Source organism: Anomaloglossus baeobatrachus (genome assembly GCF_048569485.1).
Source record: "Anomaloglossus baeobatrachus isolate aAnoBae1 chromosome 9 unlocalized genomic scaffold, aAnoBae1.hap1 SUPER_9_unloc_3, whole genome shotgun sequence".
Lineage (NCBI taxonomy): Eukaryota > Metazoa > Chordata > Amphibia > Anura > Aromobatidae > Anomaloglossus > Anomaloglossus baeobatrachus.
This window is the reverse complement of record NW_027441821.1, coordinates 51,103-77,763: the sequence shown is the minus strand read 5'-3', so window position 1 is coordinate 77,763 and position 26,661 is coordinate 51,103. Positions and strand designations below refer to the sequence as shown.

Sequence of the window (26,661 nt, the reverse complement as noted above, 5' to 3'; positions counted from 1 at the left end):
CATTCTGTCTCACGGTTACAGGATAGAGTTCAGCTCTCGTCCTCAGACTCGTTTCTTCAGAACCTCTCCGCCCCCCGCTCGGACCGACGCACTTTTTCAGGCAGTGGACACTCTGAAGACAGAAGGAGTTGTGATCCCTGTTCCCCCTCGGGAACATGGTCGCGGCTTTTACTCCAACTTGTTCGTGGTGCCAAAGAAGGACGGATCATTCCGTCCCGTTCTGGACCTCAAACTGCTCAACAGACACGTGAGCACCAGACTGTTTCGGATGGAATCTCTCCGCTCGTTCATCGCCTCGATGTCACAAGGAGACTTCCTAGCATCGATCGACATCAAGGATGCTTATCTCCATGTGCCGATCGCACCCGAACATCAACGCTTCTTGCGTTTTGCCATCGGGGACGAGCACCTTCAGTTCGTGGCATTGCCTTTCGGCCTGGCGACAGCCCCACGGGTGTTCACCAAAGTCATGGCATCCGTTGTGGCGGTTCTACACTCTCAGGGCCACTCGGTGATTCCCTACTTAGACGATCTCCTAGTCAGGGCACCTTCTCGGGCGGCGTGTCAACACAGCCTTACAGTCGCTCTGGCGACTCTCCAGCAGTTCGGGTGGATAATCAACTTCCCAAAATCCCAGTTGACACCGACCCAATCACTGACTTACCTCGGGATGGAGTTTCATACACAGTCAGCGGTAGTCAAGCTACCGCTGGACAAACAGCTTTCTCTGCAGGCAGGGGTGCGATCTCTTCTTCGGGGTCAGTCATACCCCTTGAGACGCCTCATGCACTTCCTGGGGAAGATGGTGGCAGCGATGGAGGCAGTGCCGTTCGCGCAATTCCATCTGCGGCCACTCCAATGGGACATTCTCCGCAAATGGGACAGGAGGTCGACTTCTCTCGACAGGAACGTCTCTCTGTCCCTTGGAACCAAGACGTCTCTTCAGTGGTGGCTCCTTCCCAATTCTCTATCGCAAGGAAAATCCTTCCTACCCCCAACCTGGGCTGTGGTCACCACGGACGCGAGCCTGTCAGGGTGGGGAGCGGTTTTCCTCCACCACAGGGCTCAGGGAACCTGGACTCCGGTAGAGTCCTCCCTTCAGATCAATATTCTGGAGATAAGGGCGGTGTATCTAGCCTTATTGGCCTTCCATCGGTGGCTGGAGGGCAGACAGATCCGAATACAGTCGGACAACGCCACTGCCGTCGCATACATCAACCATCAGGGCGGCACGCGCAGTCGTCAGGCCTTCCAGGAAGTCAGGCGGATTCTGCAGTGGGTGGAGGCCACAGCCTCCACGATCTCCGCAGTTTACATCCCGGGCGTAGAAAACTGGGAAGCAGATTTTCTCAGTCGTCAGGGCATGGACGCAGGGGAATGGTCTCTTCACCCAGACGTGTTTCGAGAGATCTGTCGCCGCTGGGGAACGCCGGACGTCGATCTCATGGCGTCACAACACAACAACAAGGTCCCGGCCTTCATGGCACGGTCTCAGGATCACAGAGCTCTGGCGGCGGACACATTAGTTCAGGATTGGTCGCAGTTTCGACTGCCTTATGTGTTTCCCCCTCTGGCGATGCTGCCCAGAGTGTTACGCAAGATCAGGTCCGACTGTCGTCGCGCCATTCTCGTCGCTCCAGATTGGCCGAGGCGATCGTGGTACCCGGATCTGTGGCATCTCACGGTGGGTCAACCGTGGGCGCTTCCAGACCGCCCAGACTTGCTGTCACAAGGGCCGTTTTTCCATCTGAATTCTGTGGCCCTCAACCTGACTTTGTGGCCATTGAGTCCTGGCTCCTAGCGTCCTTAGGGTTATCTCAGGATGTCATTGCCACTATGAGACAGGCCAGGAAACCAACGTCCGCCAAGATCTATTACAGGTCTTGGCGGATCTTCTTATCCTGGTGCTCTGATAATGGTTTTTCTCCCTGGCCGTTTGCCTTACCCACTTTTCTTTCATTCTTTCAATCCGGAATGGACAAGGGTTTGTCACTCGGCTCTCTCAAGGGACAAGTATCGGCGCTCTCCGTATTTTTTCAAAAGCGCCTGGCCAGACTTCCGCAGGTCCGCACGTTCCTGCAGGGAGTTTGCCACATAGTCCCACCATACAAGCGTCCGCTGGAACCCTGGGACCTTAACAGGGTGCTAACGGCTCTTCAGAAACCACCTTTCGAGCCGCTGCGGGATGTCTCTCTATCACGTCTTTCGCAGAACGTGGCTTTTCTAGTGGCAGTTACATCACTCCGAAGAGTGTCGGAGCTTGCAGCGCTGTCATGCAAAGCCCCCTTCCTGGTGTTTCACCAGGATAAGGTGGTTCTGCGTCCTGTCCCGGAATTTCTCCCTAAGGTGGTATCCCCTTTTCATCTCAACCAGGATATCTCCTTGCCTTCATTTTGCCCTAATCCAATTCACCAATGTGAAAAGGATTTGCACTCTTTGGATCTAGTGAGAGCACTCCGGTTCTACGTGTCTCGCACGGCGCCCCTGCGCCGTTCAGACGCGCTCTTTGTCCTTGTCGCTGGCCAGCGTAAGGGGCACTTTGCACACTGCGACATCGCAGGTGCGATGTCGGTGGGGTCAAATTGAAAATGACGCACTTCCGGCATCGCATGCGACATCGCAGTGTGTAAAGGCTGGATGATACGATTAACGAGCGCAAAAGCGTCGTAATCGTATCATCGGTGCAGCGTCGGCGTAATCCATGATTACGCTGACGCGACGGTCCGATGTTGTTCCTCGCTCCTGCGGCTGCACACATCGCTGTGTGTGAAGTCGCAGGAGCGAGGAACGTCTCCTACCGGCCTCACTGCGGCTTCCGTAGGATATGCGGAAGGAAGGAGGTGGGCAGGATGTTGACATCCTGCTCATCTCCGCCCCTCCGCTCTGATTGGCCGCCTGCCGTGTGACGTCGCAGTGACGCCGCACGACCCGCCCCCTTAACAAGGAGGCGGGTCGCCGGCCACAGGGACGTCGCACGGCAGGTGAGTGTGTGTGTGAAGCTGGCGTAGCGATAACTTTCGCTACGCCAGCTATCACCACATATCGCTGCTGCGACGGGGGCGGGCACTATCGCACTCGGCATCGCAGCATCGGGCTGCGATGTCGTAGTGTGCAAAGCCCGCCTAAGGGTTCGCAGGCTTCCAAGTCAACCTTGGCTCGGTGGATCAAGGAACCGATTCTTGAAGCCTACCGTTCTTCTGGGCTTCCGCTTCCTTCAGGGTTGAAAGCCCATTCTACCAGAGCCGTGGGTGCGTCCTGGGCATTGCGGCACCGGGCGACGGCTCAGCAGGTGTGTCAGGCGGCTACCTGGTCTAGTCTGCACACTTTCACGAAACACTATCAGGTGCATACCTATGCTTCGGCAGATGCCAGTCTAGGTAGGCGAGTCCTTCAGGCGGCGGTTGCCCACCTGTAAGAGGGGGCCGTTGTCGGCTCTTTTTATCCGGGTATTCTTTTACCCACCCAGGGACTGCTTTTGGACGTCCCAATTGTCTGGGTCTCCCAATGGAGCGACAAAGAAGAAGGGAATTTCTTTGTCGCTCCATTGGGAGACCCAGACAATTGGGTGTATAGGCTATGCCTCCGGAGGCCGCACAAAGTATTACACTAAAAGTGTAAAGCCCCTCCCCTTCTGCCTATACACCCCCCGTGCTCCCACGGGCTCCTCAGTTTTTATGCTTTGTGCGAAGGAGGCAGACATGCACGCACAGCTCCACAGATTGGTCAGCAGCAGCTGCTGACTATGTCGGATGGAAGAAAAGTGGGCCCATAACAGGGCCCCCAGCATGCTCCCTTCTCACCCCACTCTTGTCGGCGGTGTAGTTAAGGTTGAGGTATCCATTGCGGGTACGGAGGCTGGAGCCCACATGCTGTTTTCCTTCCCCATCTCCCTTAGGGCTCTGGGTGAAGTGGGATCCTATCGGTCTCCAGGCACTGAGACCGTGCTTCATCCACAACTCCAGAGGAGCCTGCTGGATAGGAGCCGGGTATCGTTCAGGGACATGGCCCTGCTACTTGGAGGTACTCTGTGTCCCCGTAGGGACCGCGCACAGCAACACTCCAGCATTGCTGGGTGTGCTAGTGCACCGGGGACCGCGGCGCTGACCGGGTTAAATGTGCCATTACACACTCAGCGTCGCTGAGTGTGTTTGTGTATGGGGACTACCGCGCTGACCGCCGCTGCCATGGTTAACACTGCGGCGCGGCTGGGACTTGTAGTGCGCCGGGGACTTCCGCGCCGGCCGCGCTTATACGGCGGCCGCGCTTATTACTCGAGTCCCCGGCTTTTGCGGCCTAGTCTTTTTTCCTCCCGCCCCCAGCCCTGACAGGCAGGGGAAGGGCAGGACGCTGTACAGACGAGCAGCAATGAGGGCTGGAGCATGCTTTGCATACTCCATCCCCCTCACTGTGCACAGTGGGGCACCAGTTCCCACACTTTCTGGGTCACGCCCACGGCTCCCTCTTCTCCTCAGGACGCCGGCAGCCATTCCTGTCAGCTCCTCGGACGCTGCAGAGGGGGACAAATTCTGGGAGACCCAGGCAGGGATTCTGGTGGCCTCACAACCGCTTTAAGCGGGTGGTAAGCAGCACCTGTGGTGCTAGCCCCATTGTGCAGAAGTGTAATTATAAATTATATGTTTATGGTATATACTTTACACTGTATGGTGCACAGTTGATTCTGGCTATATACCCTATTGTGTTGCTCAGGGAAGACAATAGCATGGCGCCCACAAAAGGCAGGGGTGCCAAACCACAGGCTTACTATGCTGCCTGCGCCGCATGTACGACCCCCGCTACCGGCAGGTTCCACTGACCCTCATTGTGTGCTCTGCTCGGCCCCTGCTGCACTTACTCAGCCGGACCCTCTGCTAAGAGGGGCCCAGGGGGAGCCACCTGCTGACACTATCCAGGTGACAGGGACGGAGTTTGCAGTCTTTAAGGATAAACTCTCTGAAACTATGGCTAAGATACTAGAAGCCTTGCAGTCCAGACCGGTATCTCCGCACAGGGACACTGTTGAATCATTGTTCCCTGGCCCCCCTCATTTGGACCAACAATGTCCCCCCGGGGTATCTCATAGATCCCAGGCTGGGGGCTCTGACACGGACCCCAGCCCCAGACCGATTAAGCGAGCTCGCTTGGAAATTCCCTCGACATCATCATATTGTTCAGGGTCTCAGCGGGGGGAATCTCTGGTTGATGACGCGGAGACAGCTGATCAGGATTCTGATCCTGAGGCCGCTCTCAATCTAAATACTCCGGACGGGGACGCCATAGTGAACGATCTTATTGCGTCCATCAGTCTAATGCTGGATATTTCTCCCTCAGCTCCTCCGGCGGAGGAGTCAGCTTCTCAGCAGAAGAAATTCCGTTTCAGGTTTCCCAAGCGTACACCGAGTCTGTTTCTGGACCACTCTGATTTCAGAGAGGCAGTCCAGAATCACCATGATTGTCCAGATAAGCGTTTTTCTAAGCGCCTTAAGGATACACGTTATCCCTTTCCCCCTGACGTGGTCAAAGGTTGGACTCAGTGTCCCAAGGTGGATCCTCCAATCTCCAGACTGGCGGCTAGATCCATACTTGCAGTGGAAGATGGGGCTTCACTCAAAGATGCCACTGACAGACAGATGGAGCTCTGGTTGAAATCCATCTATGAAGCTATCGGCGCTTCTTTTGCCCCAGCATTCGCAGCCGTATGGGCGCTACAAGCTATATCAGCAGGTCAAGCGCAAATTGACGCAGCCACACGCACTTCCGCGCCGCAGGTGGCGTCCATAACCGCTCAGACGTCGACATTTGCGTCTTACGCTATTAATGCTGTCCTGGACTCTGCGAGCCGTACGGCGGTTGCATCCGCCAATTCGGTGGTACTCCGCAGGGCCTTGTGGCTACGGGAATGGAAGGCAGATTCTGCTTCCAAAAAGCGCTTAACCAGTTTGCCAATTTCTGGCGACAGATTGTTTGGCGAGCGTTTGGATGAAATCATCAAACAATCCAAGGGAAAGGATACATCCTTACCCCAGCCCAAACCGAACATACCCCAACAGAGGAGGGGGCAGTCGAGGTTTCGGTCCTTTCGGGGCGCGGGCAGGTCCCAATTCTCCTCGTCCAAAAGGCCTCAGAAAGATCAAAGGAACTCTGATTCATGGCGGTCTAAGTCACGTCCTAAAAAGACCACCGGAGGTGCCGCTACCAAAGCGGCTTCCTCATGACTTTCGGCCTCCTCAATCCGCATCCTCGGTCGGTGGCAGGCTCTCCCGCTTTTGCGACACCTGGCTGCCACGGGTAAAAGACCGTTGGGTGAGAGACATTCTGTCTCACGGTTACAAGATAGAGTTCACCTCTCGTCCCCCGACTCGATTCTTCAGGTCATCCCCGCCTCCCGAGCGAGCCGATGCTCTTCTGCAGGCGCTGGGCACTCTGAAGGCAGAAGGAGTGGTGGTCCCTGTTCCTCTTCAGCAACAGGGTCACGGTTTTTACTCCAACCTGTTTGTGGTCCCAAAGAAGGACGGGTCTTTCCGTCCTGTCCTGGACCTGAAACTGCTCAACAAACATGTAAAGACCAGGCGGTTCCGGATGGAATCCCTCCGCTCCGTCATCGCCTCAATGTCCCAAGGAGATTTCCTTGCATCGATCGATATCAAAGATGCTTATCTCCACGTACCGATTGCTCCAGAGCACCAGCGCTTCTTGCGCTTCGCCATAGGAGACGAACACCTGCAGTTCGTGGCACTGCCGTTCGGTCTGGCAACAGCCCCACGGGTTTTCACCAAGGTTATGGCTACTGTAGTAGCGGTCCTCCACTCTCAGGGTCACTCGGTGATCCCTTACTTGGACGATCTGCTGATCAAGGCACCCTCTCAAGAGGCATGCCAACACAGCCTCGACGCTACTCTGGAGACTCTCCAGAGTTTCGGGTGGCTCATCAATTTTCCAAAGTCAAATCTGACACCGGCCCAATCGCTGACATATCTTGGCATGGAGTTTCATACCCTCTCAGCGATAGTGAAGCTTCCGCTGATCAAGCAGCGTTCACTACAGACAGGGGTACAATCTCTCCTTCAAGGTCAGGCACACCCCTTGAGGCGCCTCATGCACTTCCTGGGGAAGATGGTGGCAGCAATGGAGGCAGTCCCTTTCGCGCAGTTTCACCTGCGTCCTCTTCAATGGGACATCCTACGCAAATGGGACAGGAAGCCGACGTCCCTCGACAGGAACGTCTCTCTCTCTCAGGCGACCAAAGCTTCCCTTTGGTGGTGGCTTCTTCCCACTTCATTATCGAAGGGGAAATCCTTCCTGCCCCCATCCTGGGAGGTGGTCACGACGGACGCGAGTCTGTCAGGGTGGGGAGCGGTTTTTCTCCACCACAGGGCTCAGGGTACGTGGACCCAGCAAGAGTCCTCACTTCAGATCAATGTTCTGGAAATACGGGCAGTGTACCTTGCCCTGAAAGTGTTCCAGCAGTGGCTGGAAGGCAAGCAGATCCGAATTCAGTCGGACAATTCCACAGCGGTGGCATACATCAACCACCAAGGCGGCACACGCAGTCGGCAAGCCTTCCAGGAAGTCCGGCGGATTTTGATGTGGGTGGAAGCCACGCCTTCCACCATCTCGGCAGTTCACATCCCAGGCGTGGAAAACTGAGAAGCAGATTATCTCAGTCGCCAGGGCATGGACGCAGGGGAATGGTCCCTTCACCCGGACGTGTTTCAGGAGATCTGTTGCCGCTGGGGGGTGCCGGACGTCGACCTCATGGCGTCCCGGCACAACAACAAGGTACCGACGTTCATGGCACGGTCTCAAGATCCCAGAGCTCTGGCGGCAGACGCCTTAGTTCAGGATTGGTCGCAGTTTCAGCTCCCTTATGTGTTTCCTCCTCTGGCACTGTTGCCCAGAGTGTTACGCAAGATCAGGGCCGACTGCCGCCGCGCCATCCTCGTCGCTCCAGACTGGCCGAGGAGGTCGTGGTACCCGGATCTGTGGCATCTCACGGTCGGCCAACCGTGGGCACTACCAGACCGACCAGACTTGCTGTCTCAAGGGCCGTTTTTCCATCTGAATTCTGCGGCCCTCAACCTGACTGTGTGGCCATTGAGTCCTGGATCCTAGCGTCTTCAGGATTATCTCAAGAGGTCATTGCCACTATGAGACAGGCCAGGAAACCAACGTCCGCCAAGATCTACCACAGGACGTGGAAAATTTTCCTGTCGTGGTGCTCTGCTCAGGGTTTTTCTCCCTGGCCTTTTGCCTTGCCCACTTTTCTGTCCTTCCTTCAATCTGGACTGGAAAAGGGTTTGTCGCTCGGCTCCCTTAAGGGACAAGTCTCAGCGCTCTCTGTGTTTTTCCAGAAGCGCCTAGCCAGACTTCCACAGGTACGCACGTTCCTGCAGGGGATTTGTCACATCGTTCCTCCTTACAAGCGGCCGTTAGAACCCTGGGATCTGAACAGGGTGCTGCTGGTTCTTCAGAAACCACTATTCGAGCCAATGAGGGATATTTCTCTCTCACGCCTTTCGCAGAAAGTGGTTTTTCTAGTAGCAGTCACTTCTCTTCGGAGAGTGTCTGAGCTAGCAGCGTTGTCGTGCAAAGCCCCTTTCCTGGTGTTTCACCAGGACAAGGTGGTTCTGCGTCCGGTTCCGGAATTTCTCCCCAAGGTGGTATCCCCCTTTCATCTCAATCAGGATATCTCCTTACCTTCTTTTTGTCCTCATCCAGTTCACCAATGTGAAAAGGATTTGCACTTGTTAGATCTGGTGAGAGCACTCAGACTCTACATTTCTCGTACGGCGCCCCTGTGCCGCTCGGATGCACTCTTTGTCCTTGTCGCTGGCCAGCGTAAAGGGTCACAGGCTTCAAAATCAACCCTGGCTCGGTGGATCAAGGAGCCAATTCTCGAAGCTTACCGTTCTGCTGGGCTTCCGGTTCCCTCAGGGCTGAAGGCCCATTCTACCAGAGCCGTGGGCGCGTCCTGGGCTTTGAGGCACCAGGCTACGGCTCAGCAGGTGTGTCAGGCGGCTACCTGGTCGAGCCTGCACACTTTCACGAAACACTATCAGGTGCATACCTATGCTTCGGCGGATGCCAGCCTAGGTAGACGAGTCCTTCAGGCGGCGGTTGCCCACCTGTAGGAAGGGGCCGTTTTACGGCTCTATTACGAGGTATTATTTTACCCACCCAGGGACTGCTTTTGGACGTCCCAATTGTCTGGGTCTCCCAATGGAGCGACAAAGAAGAAGGGAATTTTGTTTACTTACCGTAAATTCCTTTTCTTCTAGCTCTAATTGGGAGACCCAGCACCCGCCCCTGTTTTTTTGTGTACACATGTTGTTCATGTTGAATGGTTTCAGTTCTCCGATATTCCTTCGGATTGAATTTACTTTAAACCAGTTTATAATTTTTTTCCTCCTTCCTGCTTTTGCACCAAAACTGAGGAGCCCGTGGGAGCACGGGGGGTGTATAGGCAGAAGGGGAGGGGCTTTACACTTTTAGTGTAATACTTTGTGCGGCCTCCGGAGGCATAGCCTATACACCCAATTGTCTGGGTCTCCCAATTGGAGCTAGAAGAAAAGGAATTTACGGTAAGTAAACAAAATTCCCTTCTTGCGGAAGTGATGAGTGAACTGTTCAGTGCTCGTAATGAGCATTTTGATGCTTGGTACTCGATTACTGGGTATAACGGAAGTCAATGGGGAACTCGAGCATTTTTATGGAAAATCTTGCTGAAAAATGCAGGTCCCCCATTGACTTCCAAGCATCAAAATGCTTGTCCCGAGCACCGAACAGTTTTGTCTTCACTAATTTGCACCTTATACAATTAGTATTAGATCTGTCACACATCAGATTCGCGGTCAGCAAATGGCCCGGCCAGGGGTCTCCAGACCCGACCTCAACAGCCTTATATACAGTGTGTCCAGCCATATCCTGTATACACCGCACCTATATACAGTGTGTCCAACCATATCCTGTATACACCGCACCTATATACAGTGTGTCCACCCATATCCTGTACACACCGCACCTATATACAGTGTGTCCACCCATATCCTGTATACACCGCACCTATATACAGTGTGTCCACCCATCTCCTGTATACACCGCACCTATATACAGTGTGTCCACCCATCTCCTGTATACACCGCACCTATATACAGTGTGTCCACCCATATCCTATATACACTGCACCTATATACAGTGTGTCCACCCATATCCTGTATACACCGCACCTATATACAGTGTGTCCACCCATCTCCTGTATACACCGCACCTATATACAGTGTGTCCACCCATATCCTGTATACACCGCACCTATATACAGTGTGTCCACCCATATCCTGTCCACTGCCATTAACTTGAGAACGGCGGCAGCTATAGGCATAGAAGTGGTGTCTAGGTATAGTAAAGTAGCCATGAGCTACGCAATGAAACCACCTATAGCGCCACCTGGTGGAAAACAACGGAGTTAGCATTTTTATCTCTAAAACTGAACGAGATAGAGAAAAAAAGTGAGTTACAAAGTTGTAGGCATCATCAATTCAATAGGAATCCACACCTTGCATACAGAAATGCTATGATTAGAAGGTGTAAACCTCACAAGGCTGCGGACGTGAAGCGATACATCATGGAGACCTTCCTACAAATCATTGGGTATGGAGGCTGTGTGGAGTGGCCTCCGCTCACCTGACCTGACCCCATTGGACTTCTTTCTGTGAGGTCACATCAAACAGCAGGTGTATGCGACCCCTCCCCCAACATTGCAGGACCTACGACGACGTATCACAAATGCTTGTGCAGACGTGTCACCTCCATATTGCACAGCGTGCAGCAAGATACAGTATGCTGTGCAGAGGCCAGATGTGCATTGCAGCAAGATACAGTATGCTGTGCAGAGGCCAGATGTGCATTGCAGCCAGATACAGTATGCTGTGCAGAGTCCAGATGTGCATTGCAGCCAGATACAGTATGCTGTGCAGAGGCCAGATGTGCATTGCAGCAAGATACAGTATACTGTGCAGAGTCCAGATGTGCATTGCAGCCAGATACAGTATGCTGTGCAGAGGCCAGATGTGCATTGCAGCAAGATACAGTATACTGTGCAGAGGCCAGATGTGCATTGCAGCCAGATACAGTATGCTGTGCAGAGGCCAGATGTGCATTGCAGCAAGATACAGTATGCTGTGCAGAGGCCAGATGTGCATTGCAGCAAGATACAGTATGCTGTGCAGAGGCCAGATGTGCATTGCAGCCAGATACAGTATGCTGTGCAGAGGCCAGATGTGCATTGCAGCAAGATACAGTATGCTGTGCAGAGGCCAGATGTGCATTGGAGGAAGATACAGTATGCTGTGCAGAGGCCAGATGTGCATTGCAGCCAGATACAGTATGCTGTGCAGAGGCCAGATGTGCATTGCAGCAAGATACAGTATGCTGTGCAGAGGCCAGATGTGCATTGCAGCCAGATACAGTATGCTGTGCAGAGGCCAGATGTGCATTGCAGCAAGATACAGTATGCTGTGCAGAGGCCAGATGTGCATTGCAGCAAGATACAGTATGCTGTGCAGAGGCCAGATGTGCATTGCAGCTGACGGGGGCCACTAATGAGCGCCATATGCGTGACCAGCATTCAATGTTTCTTTGTCGCTCTATTGGGAGACCCAGACAATTGGGTGTATAGGCTATGCCTCCGGAGGCCGCACAAAGTATTACACTCAAAAGTGTTAAGCCCCTCCCCTTCTGCCTATACACCCCCCGTGCTCCCACGGGCTCCTCAGTTTTTTGCTTTGTGCGAAGGAGGCAGACATCCACGCATAGCTCCACAGATTGGTCAGCAGCAGCTGCTGACCATGTCGGATGGAAGAAAAGTGGGCCCATATAGGGCCCCCAGCATGCTCCCTTCTCACCCCACTCTTGTCGGTGGTGTTGTAAGGTTGAGGTACCCATTGTGGGTACGGAGGCTGGAGCCCACATGCTGCTTTCCTTCCCCATCCCCCTCAGGGCTCTGGGTGAAGTGGGATCTTACCGGTCTCCAGGCACTGAGACCGTGCTCCATCCACAGCTCCTAAGACTCTGCTGGATAGGAGCCGGGTATCGTTCAGGGACATGGCCCTGCTACTTGAAGGTACTCTGTGTCCCTGTGGGGACCGCGCACAGCAACACTCCAGCATTGCTGGGTGTGCTAGTGCACCGGGCCGCGGCGCTGACCGGGTTAATGTGCCATTACACACTCAGCGTCACTGAGTGTGTTTATGTAGGGGGACTACCGTACTACCGCCGCCGCCATGTTTTTAACACTGAGGCGCGGCTGGGACTTGTAGTGCGCCGGGGACTTCCGCGCGGCCGCGCTTTTATGGCAGCCGCGCTCATTACTTGAGTCCCCGGCTTGTACGGCCTAGTGTTTCCTCCTCCCGCCCACAGCCCTGACAGGCAGGGGAAGGGCGGGACGCTTTACAGACGAGCTGCAGTGAGGGCTGGAGCATGCTTTGCATACTCCACTCCCCTCACTGCACTGTGAGGCACCAGTTCCCGCACTTTCTAAGGGTCACGCCCACGGCTTCCTCCTCTCTCAGGACGCCGGCAGCCGTGCCATTACACACTCAGCATCGCTGAGTGTGTTTATGTAGGGAGACTACCGCGCTGACCGCCGCCGCCATGTTTTGACATTGAGGCGCGGCTGGGACTTGTAGTGCGCCGGGGACTTCCGCGCGGCCGCGCTTTTACGGCGGCCGCGTTTATTACTCGAGTCCCCGGCTTTTGCGGCCTAGTCTTTCTTCCTCCCGCCCACAGCCCTGACAAGCAGGGGAAGGGCGGGACGCTGCACAGGATGAGCAGCACTGAGGGCTGGAGCATGCTTTGCATACTCCACCCCCCTCACTGTCCTCTCCTCAGAAGCCGGCAGCCATTCCTGTCAGCTCCTTGAATGCTGCAGAGGGGGACAAATTCTGACAGACCCAGGCAGGGACCCTGGTGGCCTCACAACCGCTTTATGCGGGGGGTATGCAGCATCTGTGGTGCTAGCCACATTTGTGCAGGAGTGTAATTTTAAATCATATGTTTATAAGATATGCTTTACACTGTATGGTGCACAGTTGATTCTGTATATATATTGTGTTGCTCAGGGAAGTCAACAGCATGGCGCCCATAAAAGGCAGGAGCGCCAAACCACAGGCTTACTATGCTGCCTGCGCCGCATGTACGACCCCTCTGCCGGCAGGATCCACTGAGCAATCCAGACCGGTATCTCAGCACAGGGGCACTGTTGAATCATTGCTCCCTGGCCCACCTCAGTTGGACCAGAGGTCTCCCCGGGGTGTCTCATAGATCCCAGAGTGAGGTCTCTGATACAGACCCCAGCCCCTGACCGTCTAAGCGAGCTCGCTGGGAAATTCCCTCGACATCTTCATATTGGTCAGGGTCTCAGCGGGGGGAATCCCTGGATGATGAAGCGGAGACAGCTGATCAGGATTCTGATCCTGAGGCCGCTCTCAATCTTGATACGCCTGACGGGGACGCCATAGTGAACGATCTTATAGCGTCTATCAATCAAAGATGCCACTCACAGGCAGATGGAGCTCTGGTTGAAATCCATCTATGAAGCTATCAGCGCTTCTTTTACACCAGCATTTGCAGCCGTATGGGTGCTACAAGCTATCTCAGCAGGTCAAGCGCAAATTGACGCAGCCACACAGACGTCGGCATTTGCGTCTTACGCTATTAATGCTGTCCTGGACTCTGCGAGCCGTATGGCGGTTGCTTCCGCCAATTCGGTGGTACTCTGCAGGGCCTTGTGGCTACGGAACTGGAAGGCAGATTCTGCTTCCAAAAAAGCGTTTAACCAGTTTGCCAATTTCTGGCGACCGACTGTTTGGCGAACGTTTGGATGAAATCATCAAACAATACAAGGGAAAGGATACATCTTTACCCCAGCCCAAACCGAACATACCCCAACAGAGGATGGGGCAGTCGAGGTTTCGGTTCTTTCGGGGCGCGGGCAGGTCCCAATTCTCCTCGTCCAAAAGGCCTCTGAATAGATCAAGGGCTCTCCGATTCATGGCGGTCTAAGTCAAAAAGACCACCGGAGGTGCCGCTACCAAAGCGGCTTCTTGATGGCTTTCGTTCTCCTCAATCCGCATCCTCGGTTGGTGGCAGGCTTTCCCGCCTTTGCGACTCCTGGCTGCCAAGGGTAAAAGACCGTTGGGCGAGAGACATTCTGTCTCACGGTTACAAGTTAGAGTTCGCCTCTCGTCCCCCGACTCGATTCTTCAGGTTATCCCCGCCTCCCGAGCGAGCCGAGGCTCTTCTGCAGGCGCTGGGCACCCTGAGGGCAGAAGGAGTGGTGGTCCCTGTTCCTCTTCAGCAACAGGGTCACGGGTTTTTCTCCAACCTGTTTGTGGTTACAAAGAAGGACGGGTCTTTCCGTCCTGTCCTGGACCCGTAACTGCTCAACAAACACGTATAGACCAGACGGTTCCGGATGGAAACCCTCCGCTCCGTCATCGACTCAATGTCCCCAGAAGATTTCCTTGCATCGATCGATATCAAAGATGCTTTTCTCCACGTACCGGTGGCTCCAGAGCACCAACGCTTCTTGCGCTTCACCATAGGAGACGAACACCTGCAGTTCGTGGCACTGCAGTTCGGCCTGGCTACAGCCCCACGGGTTTTCACCAAGGTCAGGGCTACAGTAGTTGCGGTCCTCCACTCTCAGGGTCACTCGGTGATCCCTTACTTGGACGATCTGCTGATCAAGGCACCCTCTCAAGAGGCATGCCAACACAGCCCCGACGCTTCTCTGGGGGCTCTCCAGAGTTTCCGGTGGATCATCAATTTTCCAAAGTCAAATCTGACACCAGCCCAATCGCTGACATATCTTGGCATGGAGTTTCATACCCTATCGGCGATAGTGAAGCTTCCGCTGATCAACAAGCGTTCACTACAGAAAGGGGTGCAATCTCTCCTTCAAGGTCAAGCACACCCCTTGAAGGGCCTCATGCACTTCCTGGGGAAGATGGTGGCAGCAATGGAGGCAGTTCCTTTCGCGCAGTTTCACCTGCGTCCTCTTCATTGGGACATCCTACGCAAATAGGACAGGAAACCGACGTCCCTCGACAGGAACGTCTCCCTCTCTCAGGCAACCAAAGCTTCCCTTAGGGGGTGGCTTTCTTCCCACTTCATTATCGCATGGGAAATCCTTCCTACCCCCATCCTGGGAGGTGGTCACGACGGACGCGAGTCTGTCAGGGTGGGGAGCAGTCTTTCTCCACCACAGGGCTCAGGGTACGTGGACTCAGCAAGAGTCCTCGCTTCAGATCAATGTTCTGAAGATCAGGGCAGTGTATCTTGCCCTAAAAAGTGTTCCAGCAGTGGCTGGAAGGCAAGCAGATCCGAATTCAGTCGGACAACTCCACAGTGGTGGCTTACATCAACCACCAAGGCGGAACACGCAGTCGGCAAGCCTTCCAGGAAGTCCGGCGGATTTTGATGTGGGTGGAAGCCACGGCCTCCACCATCTCCGCAGTTCACATCCCGGGCGTCGAAAACTGGGAAGCAGACTTTCTCAGTCGCCAGGGCATGGACGCAGGGGAATGGTCTCTTCACCCGGGCGTGTTTCAGGAGATCTGTTGCCGCTGAGGGAGGCCGGACGTCGACCTAATGGCGTCCCGGCACAACAACAAGGTCATGGCATTCATGGCACGCTCTCACGATCACAGAGCTATGGCGGCAGACGCCTTAGTTCGGAATTGGTCGCAGTTTCAACTCCCTTATGTGTTTCCTCCGCTGGCACTGTTGCCCAGAGTGTTACGCACGATCAGGGCCGACTGCCGCCGCGCCATCCTCGTCACTCCAGACTGGCCGAGGAGGTCGTGGTACCCGGATCTGTGGCATCTCACGGTAGGCCAAACGTGGGCACTACCAGTCCGACCAGACTTGCTGTCTCAAGGGCCGTTTTTCCATTTGAATTCTGCGGCCCTCAACCTGACACTGTGGCCATTGAGTCCTAGATCTAGCGTCTTCAGGATTATCTCAAGAGGTCATTGCCACTATGAGACAGGTTAGGAAACCAACGTCCGCCAAGATCTACCACAGGACGTGGAAAAATTTCCTGTCGTGGTGCTCTGCTCGGGGTTTTTCTCCCTGGCCTTTTGCCTTGCCCATTTTTCTGTCCTTCCTTCAATCTGGACTGGAAAAGGGTTTGTCGCTCGGCTCCCTTAAGGGACAAGTCTCAGCGCTCTCTGTGTTTTCTTCGGCGCTCCATTGGGAGACCCAGACGATTGGGTGTATAGCTACTGCCTCCGGAGGCCACACAAAGTATTACACTAAAAAGTGTAAGGCCCCTCCCCTTCTGCCTATACACCCCCCGTGGGATCACGGGCTGCTTCAGTTTTATGCTTTGTGCGAAGGAGGTCAGACATCCACGCATAGCTCCACTGTTTAGTCAGCAGTAGCTGCTGACTATATCGGATGGAAGAAAAGAGGGCCCATACTAGGGCCCCCAGCATGCTCCCTTCTCACCCCACTTTTGTCGGGTGTTTGTTAAGGTTGAGGTACCCATTGCGGGTACGGAGGCTGGAGCCCACATGCTGTTTTCCTTCCCCATCCCCCTGGAGGGCTCTGGTGAAGTGGGATCTTACCGGCCTCCAGGCTCTGAGGCCGGGCTCCATCCACAGACCCGGAGATCCTGCTGGAATGGAGCGGAGTATCGTCAGGGACAGGCCCTGCAACGTTAAGGTACTCTGTGTCCCCGTACAGTCTATGCACAGACACACTCCAGCGTTGCTGGGTGTGTTAGTGCGCCGGGGACAGTAGCGCTGCGCGCTTGGGCTTTACTCACTGCAGCTTAGCTGAGTGAGTTTATGTGTCGGGAACTACCGCGCCAGCCGCTGCTGGAGCTGCGGCGCGGCTGAGACTTGTGGTGCGCCGGGGACTTTCGCGCTGCCGCGCTTTTACGACGGCAGCGCTTATAAATCTAGTCCCCGGCTTTTGCGGCCTAGTTACGTTTCGTTCTCGCCCCCAACCCTGCCAGTCAGGGAAGGGGCGAGACGCTGTACAATGATCAGCGCCGAGGGCTGGAGTCTTATTTACATACTCCAGCCCTCTCACTGGGCACAGGGGGACGCCAGTTTCCCGCTCTTGTCTGGGGCACGCCCACGGCCCGCCCCTCTTCACAGGACGCCGGCAGCCATTCCTGCAGGCAATCTAAGCTGGAGAACGGACACAGGCTCTGGGAGACCCAGCAAAGGGATTCTGGCGACCACTTACCCGCTTATGCGGGCGGTAAGCAGCACCTTGGTGCTGACCCCACTATTGCCACAGTGTTTTTTTGTGTACTTTATCCTTGTACTTATATTTGCAAGACCATACACAGACACACGCCAGCATTGCTGGGCGTGTTAGTGCGCCGAGGACAACAGCGCTGCGCGCTTGGACTATACTCACTGCAGCTTAGCTGAGTGAGTTTATCTGTGGGAAACTGCCGCGCTGGAGGCTGCGGCGCGGCTAAGACTTGTGGCTGTACGGTCGCTTCTTGGCGATATACCCCTAGATAGCTCTGAGGAGACATCAGCATGTCGTCAGCATAGAGCAAGGGGGCCAAGGCACAGGCTTTCTATGCTGTCTGTACCGCACGTGAGGCTGTTTTACCGGCAGGTTCCACTAACCCCTAATGGGTAGAGTCTCTGCTAGTGGTGGCCCAGAGAGGGCCACCTGTGAAACTGTCCAGAGGACAGAGTTTGCAGTTTTTTTGCTGATAAAATGTCTTGGACTATGAACAAAATTCTAGCAACTTTGCAGTCCAGGGCGGTGACTCAGACCAAGGGCATTGTTGAATCAAGGCTCCCCGGTCTCCCTCAGTTGGAACTAATCCGTGCTCCAAGGGGGTCCCATACATCCCAGACTGAAGGCTCTGACACGGACGACAGTCCCAGACAGCCTAAGCGAGCCCGCTGGGAGAGACCCTCGACTTCACACACTGGTCAGGGTCTCAGCGAGAGGATTCTCTGTATGATGAGGTAGCTGGTCAGGTTTCTGATCCTGAGACCGCTTTCATTCTGGATGCTCCTAATGGGACGCCATGGTGAATGATCTCATAGCGCCCATCAATACACTGGTGGATATTTCTCCCTCAGCCCCTCCAGTGGAGGAGGCAGCTTTAGCAGGAGAAATTCCATTTCAGGTATCCCAAGCGTAAATTCAGTACTTTTTGGGCCTCTCTGACTCAGAGGAGCAGTCCAGAAATGCTACGCTTATCCAGACAAGCTTTTCTCCGCCGCGCCATCCTCCATAGTTGCAGTGGAAGATGGGACTTCACTTAAAGATGCCATTGGCAGACAGATGGACCTCTGGTTGAAATCTGTCTGTGAAGCTATCGGCGTGTCGTTTGCTCCGGCATTCGCAGCCGTATGGGCACTCCAAGCTATTTCAGCTGGTCTTGCGCAGATAGACACTGTCACACGTACATCTGTGCCGCAGGTGGCGTCCTTAACCTCGCATGCATTGCGACTTACGCTATTCATGCTGTCCTGGACTCTACGAGCCGTACGCCGGTGGCATACGCCAACTCCGTGGTTTTGCGCAGACCCTTGGGGTTAAGGGAATGGAAGGCAGCTCCTGCTTCCAAAAAGGGCTTAACCAGTTTGCCATTATCTGGTGACAGACTGTTGGCTGAGCGATTGGATGAAATCATTAAACAGGCCAAGGATAAGGATTCTTCCTTACACCAGCCCAGATCAAAAAAAAAACAAAAAAAAAAAACCCAAGGAAGGACAGTCGACATTTCGGTCTTTCCAGGCTCGGGCTGGTCCCAATTTTCCTAGTCCAAAAGGACTCAAAAGGCTCAGAGGGGCTCAGACTCCTGGCAGGCTCAATCACGACCAAAGAAGGCAGCCGGAGGAACCGCTACCAAGGCGGTTTCCTCATGACTTTCAGCTCTCTCTCTCCGCATCCGCGGTCGGTGGCAGACTCTCCCGCTTTGGCGGCATTTAGCTGCCACAGGTCAAAGACCGGTGGGTGAGAGACTTTTTGTCTCATGTGTACAGGATAGAGTTTTGTTCTCGTCCTCCGGCTCGATTCTTCAGAACTTCCCCACCTCTCGACCGAGCCGATGCTCTTCTGCAGGCAGAAGGAGTGATAATCCCTGTTCCTCTTCAGGAACAAGATCACGGTTTTTACTCCAATCTGGTTGTGGTGCCAAAAAAGGACGGCTCTTCCGTTCCGTTCTAGACCTAAAACTGCTCAAAAAGCAGTGTAAACCAGGCGGTTCCGGATGGAATCCCTCCGCTCCGTCATTGCCTCAAGGTCTCAAGGAGATTTCCTAGCATCAAGAGACATCAGGATGCTTATCTCCACGTGCCGATTGCTCCAGAGCACCAGCGTTTGCTGCGATTCGTTATAGAAAACGAGCATCTTCAGTTCGTAGACCTGCCCTTAGGTCTGGCGACAGCCCCACGGGTTTTCACCAAGGTCACGGCAGCAGTGGTAGCAGTCCTGCACTCTCAGGGTCACTCTGTGATCCCTTACTTGGACGATCTACTTGTCAACGCACCCTCTCAAGAGGAATGCCAACGCAGCCTGAACGTTGCGCTGGAGACTATCCAGAGTTTCGGGTGGATCATCAATTTTTCAAAGTTAAATCTGACACTGACCCAATCACTGACATATCTTGGCATGGAGTTTCATACTCTCTCAGCGATAGTGAAGCTTCCGCTGGACAAACAGCGTTCACTACAGACGGGGGTGCAGTCTCTCCTTCAAGGCCAGTCACACCCCTTAAGACGCCTCATGCACTTCCTAGCGAGGATGGTAGCAGCAATGGAGGCAGTCCCTTTCGCGCAGTTTCATCTGCGTCCACTTCAATGGGACATTCTCCGCCAAAGCGATGGGAAGTCGACGTCCCTAGACAGTAACGTCTCCCTTTCTCAGACGGTCAAGGACTCTCTTCAGTGGTGACTTCTTCCCACCTCATTGTCAAAAGGAAGGTCCTTCCTACCCCCATCCTGGACGGTGGTCACGACAGACGTGAGTCTGTCAGGGCGGAGAATAGTCTTTCTCCACCACAGGGCTCAGGGTACGTGGACTCAGCAGGAGTCCATCCTTCAGATCAATGTTCTGGAAATCTAAGCAGTGTATCTTGCCCTGCAAGCCTTCCAGCAGTGGCTGGAATGCAAACAGATCCGAGTTCAGTCGGACAACTCCACAGCGGTAGCATACATCAACCACCAAGGCAGAATACGCAGTCGGCAAGCCTCCCAAGAAGTCCGGCGGACTCTGATGTGGGTGGAAGACAGAGCATCCACCATATCCGCAGTTCACATCCTGGGCGTAGAAAACTGGGAAGCAGACTTCCTCAGTCGCCAGGGTATGGACGCAGGGGAATGGTCTCTGCACCCGGACGGGTGTCAGGAAATCTGGGGCCTTCGGGGGAGGCCGGACGTCGACCTAATGGCGTCTAGGCACAACACCAAGGTCACGAGTTTTCATGGTGTGGTCTTACGATCAACGAGCTCTGGCGGCAGGCGCCTTAGTTCAGGATGGGTCGCAGTTCCAGCTACCCTATGTGTTTCCCCCTCTGGCACTGTTGCCCAGAGTGCTACGCAAGATCAGCTCCGATTGCCGCCGCGCCATCCTCGTCGCCCCAGACTGGCAGAGGAGGTCGTGGTACCCGGATCTGTGGCATCTCACAGTCGGCCAGCCGTGGGCACTACCAGACCGGCCAAACTTACTGTCCCAAGGGCCGTTTTCCATCTGAATCCTACGGCCCTGAACCTGACTGGGTGGCCATTGAGTCCTGGATCCTAGCGTCTTCAGGATTATCTCATGACGTCATTGCCACCATGTGACGGGCTAGGAAGCCGACGTCTGCCAAGATCTACCACTGGACGTGGAAGATATTCTTACCTTAGGGCTCTGCTCAGGGAGTGTCTCCCTGGCCATTTGCATTGCCTACTTTTCTTTCCTTCCTGCAATCGGGTTGGGAAACAGGTTTGTTGCTCGGCTCCCTTAAAGGACAAGTTCCAGCGCTGTCTGTATTCTTTCAGAAGCGCCTAGCACGACTTCCTCAGGTACGCACGTTCCTGCAGGGGGTTTGTCACATTGTCCCTCCGTACTGGGCCGTTAGACCCATGGGATCTGAACAGGGTACTAATTGCTCTCCAGAAGCCGCCCTTCGAGCCTCTGAGGGATGTTTCACTTTCTCGACTTTCACAGAAAGTGGCCTTTCTGGTAGCGGTCACGTCTCTTCGGAGAGTGTCCGAGCTAGCAGCGCGGTCATCCAAAGCTCCCTTCCTGGTGTTTCACCAAGACAAGGTAGTGCTGCGCCCGATTCCGGAGTTTCTCCCTAAGGTGGTATCCCCTTTTCATCACAATCAGGATATCTCCTTACCTTTCTTTTTGTTCTTATCCATTTCATCGATATGAAATGGATTTGCATTGTTGGATCTGGTGAAGAGCACTCAGAATCTACATTCCCGCACGGCGCCCCTGCGCCGATCGGATGCACTCTTTGTCCTTGTCACTGGTCAGCGCAAGGGGTCGCAGGCTGCCAAATCCACCCTGGCTCGATGGATCAAGGAACCAATCCTTGAAGCCTACCGTTCTGCTGGGCTTCCGGTTCCATCAGGGCTGAAGGCCCATTCTACCAGAGCCGTGGGTGCGTCCTGGGCATTACGGCACCAGGCTACGGCTCAGCAGGTGTGCCAGGCGGCTACCTAGGCGAGTCTGCACGCCTTCACCAAGCGTTATCAGGTGCATGCCTACGCTTAGGCGGATGCCAGCCTAAGTAGAAGAGTCCTGCAGGCGGCAGTTGCCTCCATGTAGGGAAGGGCTGTTTTTACAGTCCAAACTTGAGGTATTAATTTACCCACCCAGAGACTGCTTTTGGACGTCCCAATCGTCTGGGTCTCCCAATGGAGCGCCGAAGAAGAAGGGAATTTTGTTACTTACCGTAAATTCCTTTTCTTCTAGCTCCAATTGGGAGACCCAGCACCCGCCCGTTCCTTCGGGATTTTTGGTTGTTCGGGTACACATGTTGTTCATGTTGAATGGTTTCAGTTCTCCGATGTTCCTTCGGACTGAATTTGTTTAACCAGTTATTGGCTTTCCTCCTTCTTGCTTTTGCACTAAAACTGAAGCAGCCCGTGATCCCACGGGGGGTGTATAGGCAGAAGGGGAGGGGCCTTACACTTTTTAGTGTAATACTTTGTGTGGCCTCCGGAGGCAGTAGCTATACACCCAATCGTTTGGGTCTCCCAATTGGAGCTAGAAGAAAAGGAATTTACGGTAAGTAACAAAATTCCCTTCTTTTCCAGTAGCGCCTAGCCAGACTTCCACAGGTATGCACGTTCCTGCAGGGGGTTGTCACATCGTTCATCCTTACAAGCGGCCGTTAGAACCCTGGGATCTGAACGGGGTGCTGATGGTTCTTCAGAAACCACCATTCGATCCAATAAGGGATATTTCTTTCTCACGCCTTTCGCAGAAAGTGATTTTCCTAGTAGCAGTCACTTCACTTCGGAGAGTGTCTGAGCTAGCAGCGTTGTCGTGCAAAGCCCCTTTCCTGGTGTTCACCAGGACAAGGTGGTTCTGCGTCCGGTTCTGGAATTTCTCCCAAGGGTGGTATTTCATCTCAATCAGGATATCTCCTTACCATCTTTTTGTCATCATCCAGTTCACCAATGTGAAAAGGATTTGCACTGGTTAGATCTGGTGAGAGCACTCAGGCTCTACATTTCTCGTACGGCGCCCCTGCGCCGCTCGGATGCACTCTTTGTCCTTGTCGCTGGCCAGCGTAAAGGGTCACAGGCTTCCAAATCAACCCTGGCCCGGTGGATCAAGGAACCAATTCTCGAAGCTTACCGTTCTGCGGGGCTTCCGGTTCCCTCAGGGCTCTAGGCCCATTCTACCAGAGCCGGGGGCGCGTCCTGGGCTTTGAGGCACCAGGCTACGGGTCAGCAGGTGTGTCAGGCGGCTACCTGGTCGAGCCTGCACACTTTCACGAAACACTATCAGGTGCATACCTATGCTTCGGCGGATGCCAGCCTAGGTAGACGAGTCCTTCAGGCGGCGGTTGCCCACCTGTAGGAAGAGGCCGTTTTACGGCTCTATTACGAGGTATTATTTTACCCACCCAGGGATTGCTTTTGGACATCCCAATTGTCTGGGTCTCCCAATAGAGCGACAAAGAAGAAGGGAATTTTGTTTACTTACCGTAAATTCCTTTTCTTCTAGCTCTAATTGGGAGACCCAGCACCCGCCCCTGTTTTTTTGTGTACACATGTTGTTCATGTTGTTTGGTTTCAGTTCTCCGATATTCCTTCGGATTGAATCTACTTTACACCAGTTTATAATCTTTTCCTCCTTCTTGCTTTTGCACCAAAACTGAGGAGCCCGTGGGAGCACGGGGGGTGTATAGGCAGAAGGGGAGGGGCTTAACACTTTTGAGTGTAATACTTTGTGCGGCCTCCGGAGGCATAGCCTTTACACCCAATTGTCTGGGTCTCCCAATTAGAGCTAGAAGAAAAGGAATTTACGGTAAGTAAACAAAATTCCCTTCTTTGGGGGGTCATGGGTTTCATATCATAGCATTTCTGTATGCAAGGTGTGGATTCGTATTGAATTGATGATGCCCTACAACTTTGTAATTCACATTTTTTCTCTATTTCGTTCCGTTTTCGAGATAAAAATGCTACGCCCGTTGTTTTCCACCAGGTGGCGCTATAGGTGGCTTCATTGTGTAGCGCATGGCTACTTTACTATACCTAGACACCACTTCTATGCCTATAGCTGCCGCCGTTCTCAAGTTAATGGCGGTGGACAGGATATGGGTGGACGCGCTGTATATAGGTGCGGTGTATACAGGAGATGGGTGGACACGCTGTATATAGGTGCGGTGTATACAGGAGATGGGTGGCCACACTGTATATAGGTGCGGTGTATACAGGAGATGGGTGGACACACTGTATATAGGTGCGGTGTATAGAGGATATGGGTGGACACACTGTATATAGGTGCGGTGTATACAGGAGATGGGTGGACACGCTGTATATAGGTGCGGTGTATAGAGGATATGGGTGGACACACTGTATATAGGTGCGGTGTATACAGGAGATGGGTGGACACGCTGTATATAGGTGCGGTGTATACAGGAGATGGGTGGACACACTGTATATAGGTGCGGTGTATACAGGAGATGGGTGGACACACTGTATATAGGTGCGGTGTATACAGGAGATGGGTGGACACGCTGTGTATAGGTGCGGTGTATACAGGAGATGGGTGGACACACTGTATATAGGTGCGGTGTATACAGGAGATGGGTGGACACACTGTATATAGGTGCGGTGTATACAAGAGATGGGTGGACACACTGTATATAGGTGCGGTGTATACAGGAGATGGGTGGACACACTGTATATAGGTGCGGTGTATACAGGAGATGGGTGGACACACTGTATATAGGTGCGGTGTATACAGGAGATGGGTGGACACACTGTATATAGGTGCGGTGTATACAGGAGATGGGTGGACACACTGTATATAGGTGCGGTGTATACAGGAGATGGGTGGATGCACTGTATATAGGTGCGGTGTATACAGGAGATGGGTGGACACACTGTATATAGGTGCGGTGTATACAGGAGATGGGTGGACACGCTGTATATAGGTGCAGTGTATACAGGAGATGGGTGGACACGCTGTATATAGGTGCAGTGTATACAGGAGATGGGTGGACACACTGTATATAGGTGCGGTGTATACAGGAGATGGGTGGACACACTGTATATAGGTGCGGTGTATACAGGAGATGGGTGGACACACTGTATATAGGTGCGGTGTATACAGGAGATGGGTGGCCACACTGTGTATATAGGTGCGGTGTATACAGGAGATGGGTGGACACACTGTATATAGGTGCGGTGTATACAGGAGATGGGTGGACACACTGTATATAGGTGCGGTGTATACAGGAGATGGGTGGACACACTGTATATAGGTGCGGTGTATACAGGAGATGGGTGGACACACTGTATATAGGTGCGGTGTATACAGGAGATGGGTGGACACGCTGTATATAGGTGCGGTGTATACAGGAGATGGGTGGACACGCTGTATATAGGTGCGGTGTATACAGGAGATGGGTGGACACGCTGTATATAGGTGCGGTGTATACAGGAGATGGGTGGACACGCTCTGTATAGGTGCGGTGTATACAGGAGATGGGTGGACACTCTGTATAGGTGCGGTGTATACAGGAGATGGGTGGACACTCTGTATATAGGTGCGGTGTATACAGGAGATGGGTGGACGCACTGTATGAAGCTGGTGTTACATGATCGCAGGGCTGTGATGGTGACTGAGGCTCCTCTACGGCCTCTATGATCAGCACTGATCTATACATAGAGGACATGGAAGGCTTTGGTTATGACAGTTGTGTGTAATATGGCACTATCTTCTCTCGCAGGCTGACCAGTGCACCGGATTACAAGGTTTCCTCATTTTCCATAGCTTTGGAGGCGGCACAGGCTCAGGATTTGCATCTCTTCTGATGGAGAGACTCTCTATAGATTATGGCAAGAAGTCCAAGCTTGAGTTTGCAATCTACCCAGCACCGCAAGTGTCCACAGCAGTGGTGGAGCCATACAACTCCATACTGACCACACACACCACGCTGGAGCATTCAGATTGTGCCTTTATGGTGGACAATGAGGCCATTTATGATATTTGTCGCCGAAACTTGGACATTGAACGTCCAACATACACAAATCTCAACCGTCTCATTGGGCAGATCGTGTCGTCCATCACTGCCTCGCTGAGGTTTGATGGGGCTTTAAATGTTGATCTCACCGAATTTCAGACAAACCTGGTTCCATATCCACGTATCCATTTCCCGCTGGTCACGTACGCGCCTGTCATCTCTGCAGAGAAGGCCTACCACGAGCAGCTGTCCGTGGCCGAAATAACCAATGCCTGCTTTGAGCCTGCAAACCAGATGGTGAAGTGTGACCCCCGCCACGGCAAATACATGGCCTGCTGCATGTTATACAGGGGGGACGTGGTCCCCAAGGATGTCAACGCCGCCATCGCAACCATTAAGACAAAACGCACTATTCAGTTTGTAGACTGGTGCCCAACAGGATTCAAGGTTAGTATTAGAAACCCACCCACACCGGCCTAAATGGACAGTGTCATTACCAGTGCCGAGAATATTAGCACAGAATTAGATTGGTGGAAAAACCCATATAATAAAGTGAAGCCTATAGAAAAGATAAACCATCACATGACTAGTGGGGTGCAGATTGTGAGATTGAAGCGGATCCACTAATTTTCCTACACATTGACATTTTAGCCCCTTCAGTCTCAGGATTGTGGGGGGTCCTAGAAGTATAACCCTACTGATAATAAAGTGATGGCATGTCCGTGCCAAGGAAAGGTCATCAATATACCAAGTCTGAAGACTCCATTAGGCCCTGTGCGCACACTGCGTTTTTACCCGCTTTTTCTTTGTCGCTCTATTGGGAGACCCAGACAATTGGGTGTATAGCTACTGCCTCCGGAGGCCACACAAAGTATTACACTTAAAAGTGTAAGGCCCCTCCCCTACTGCCTATACACCCCCCGTGGGATCACGGGTTCCTCAGTTTTCATGCTTTGTGCGAAGAAGGCTAACATCCACGC

At 53.6% G+C, this 26,661-nt stretch overlaps 1 protein-coding gene across 1 annotated transcript in view; it reads left to right on the top strand.

Annotated features, from left to right (window-relative positions):
• LOC142259768 (tubulin alpha chain, testis-specific-like) overlaps positions 1-26,661 on the top strand; it is a 49,632-nt gene that overhangs the window by 3,486 nt on the left and 19,485 nt on the right. The window contains exon 3 of the mRNA XM_075331879.1: positions 25,448-26,128. Coding sequence (XP_075187994.1) covers positions 25,448-26,128 — 681 coding nt within the window. The remainder of the gene's footprint in view (positions 1-25,447; positions 26,129-26,661) is intronic.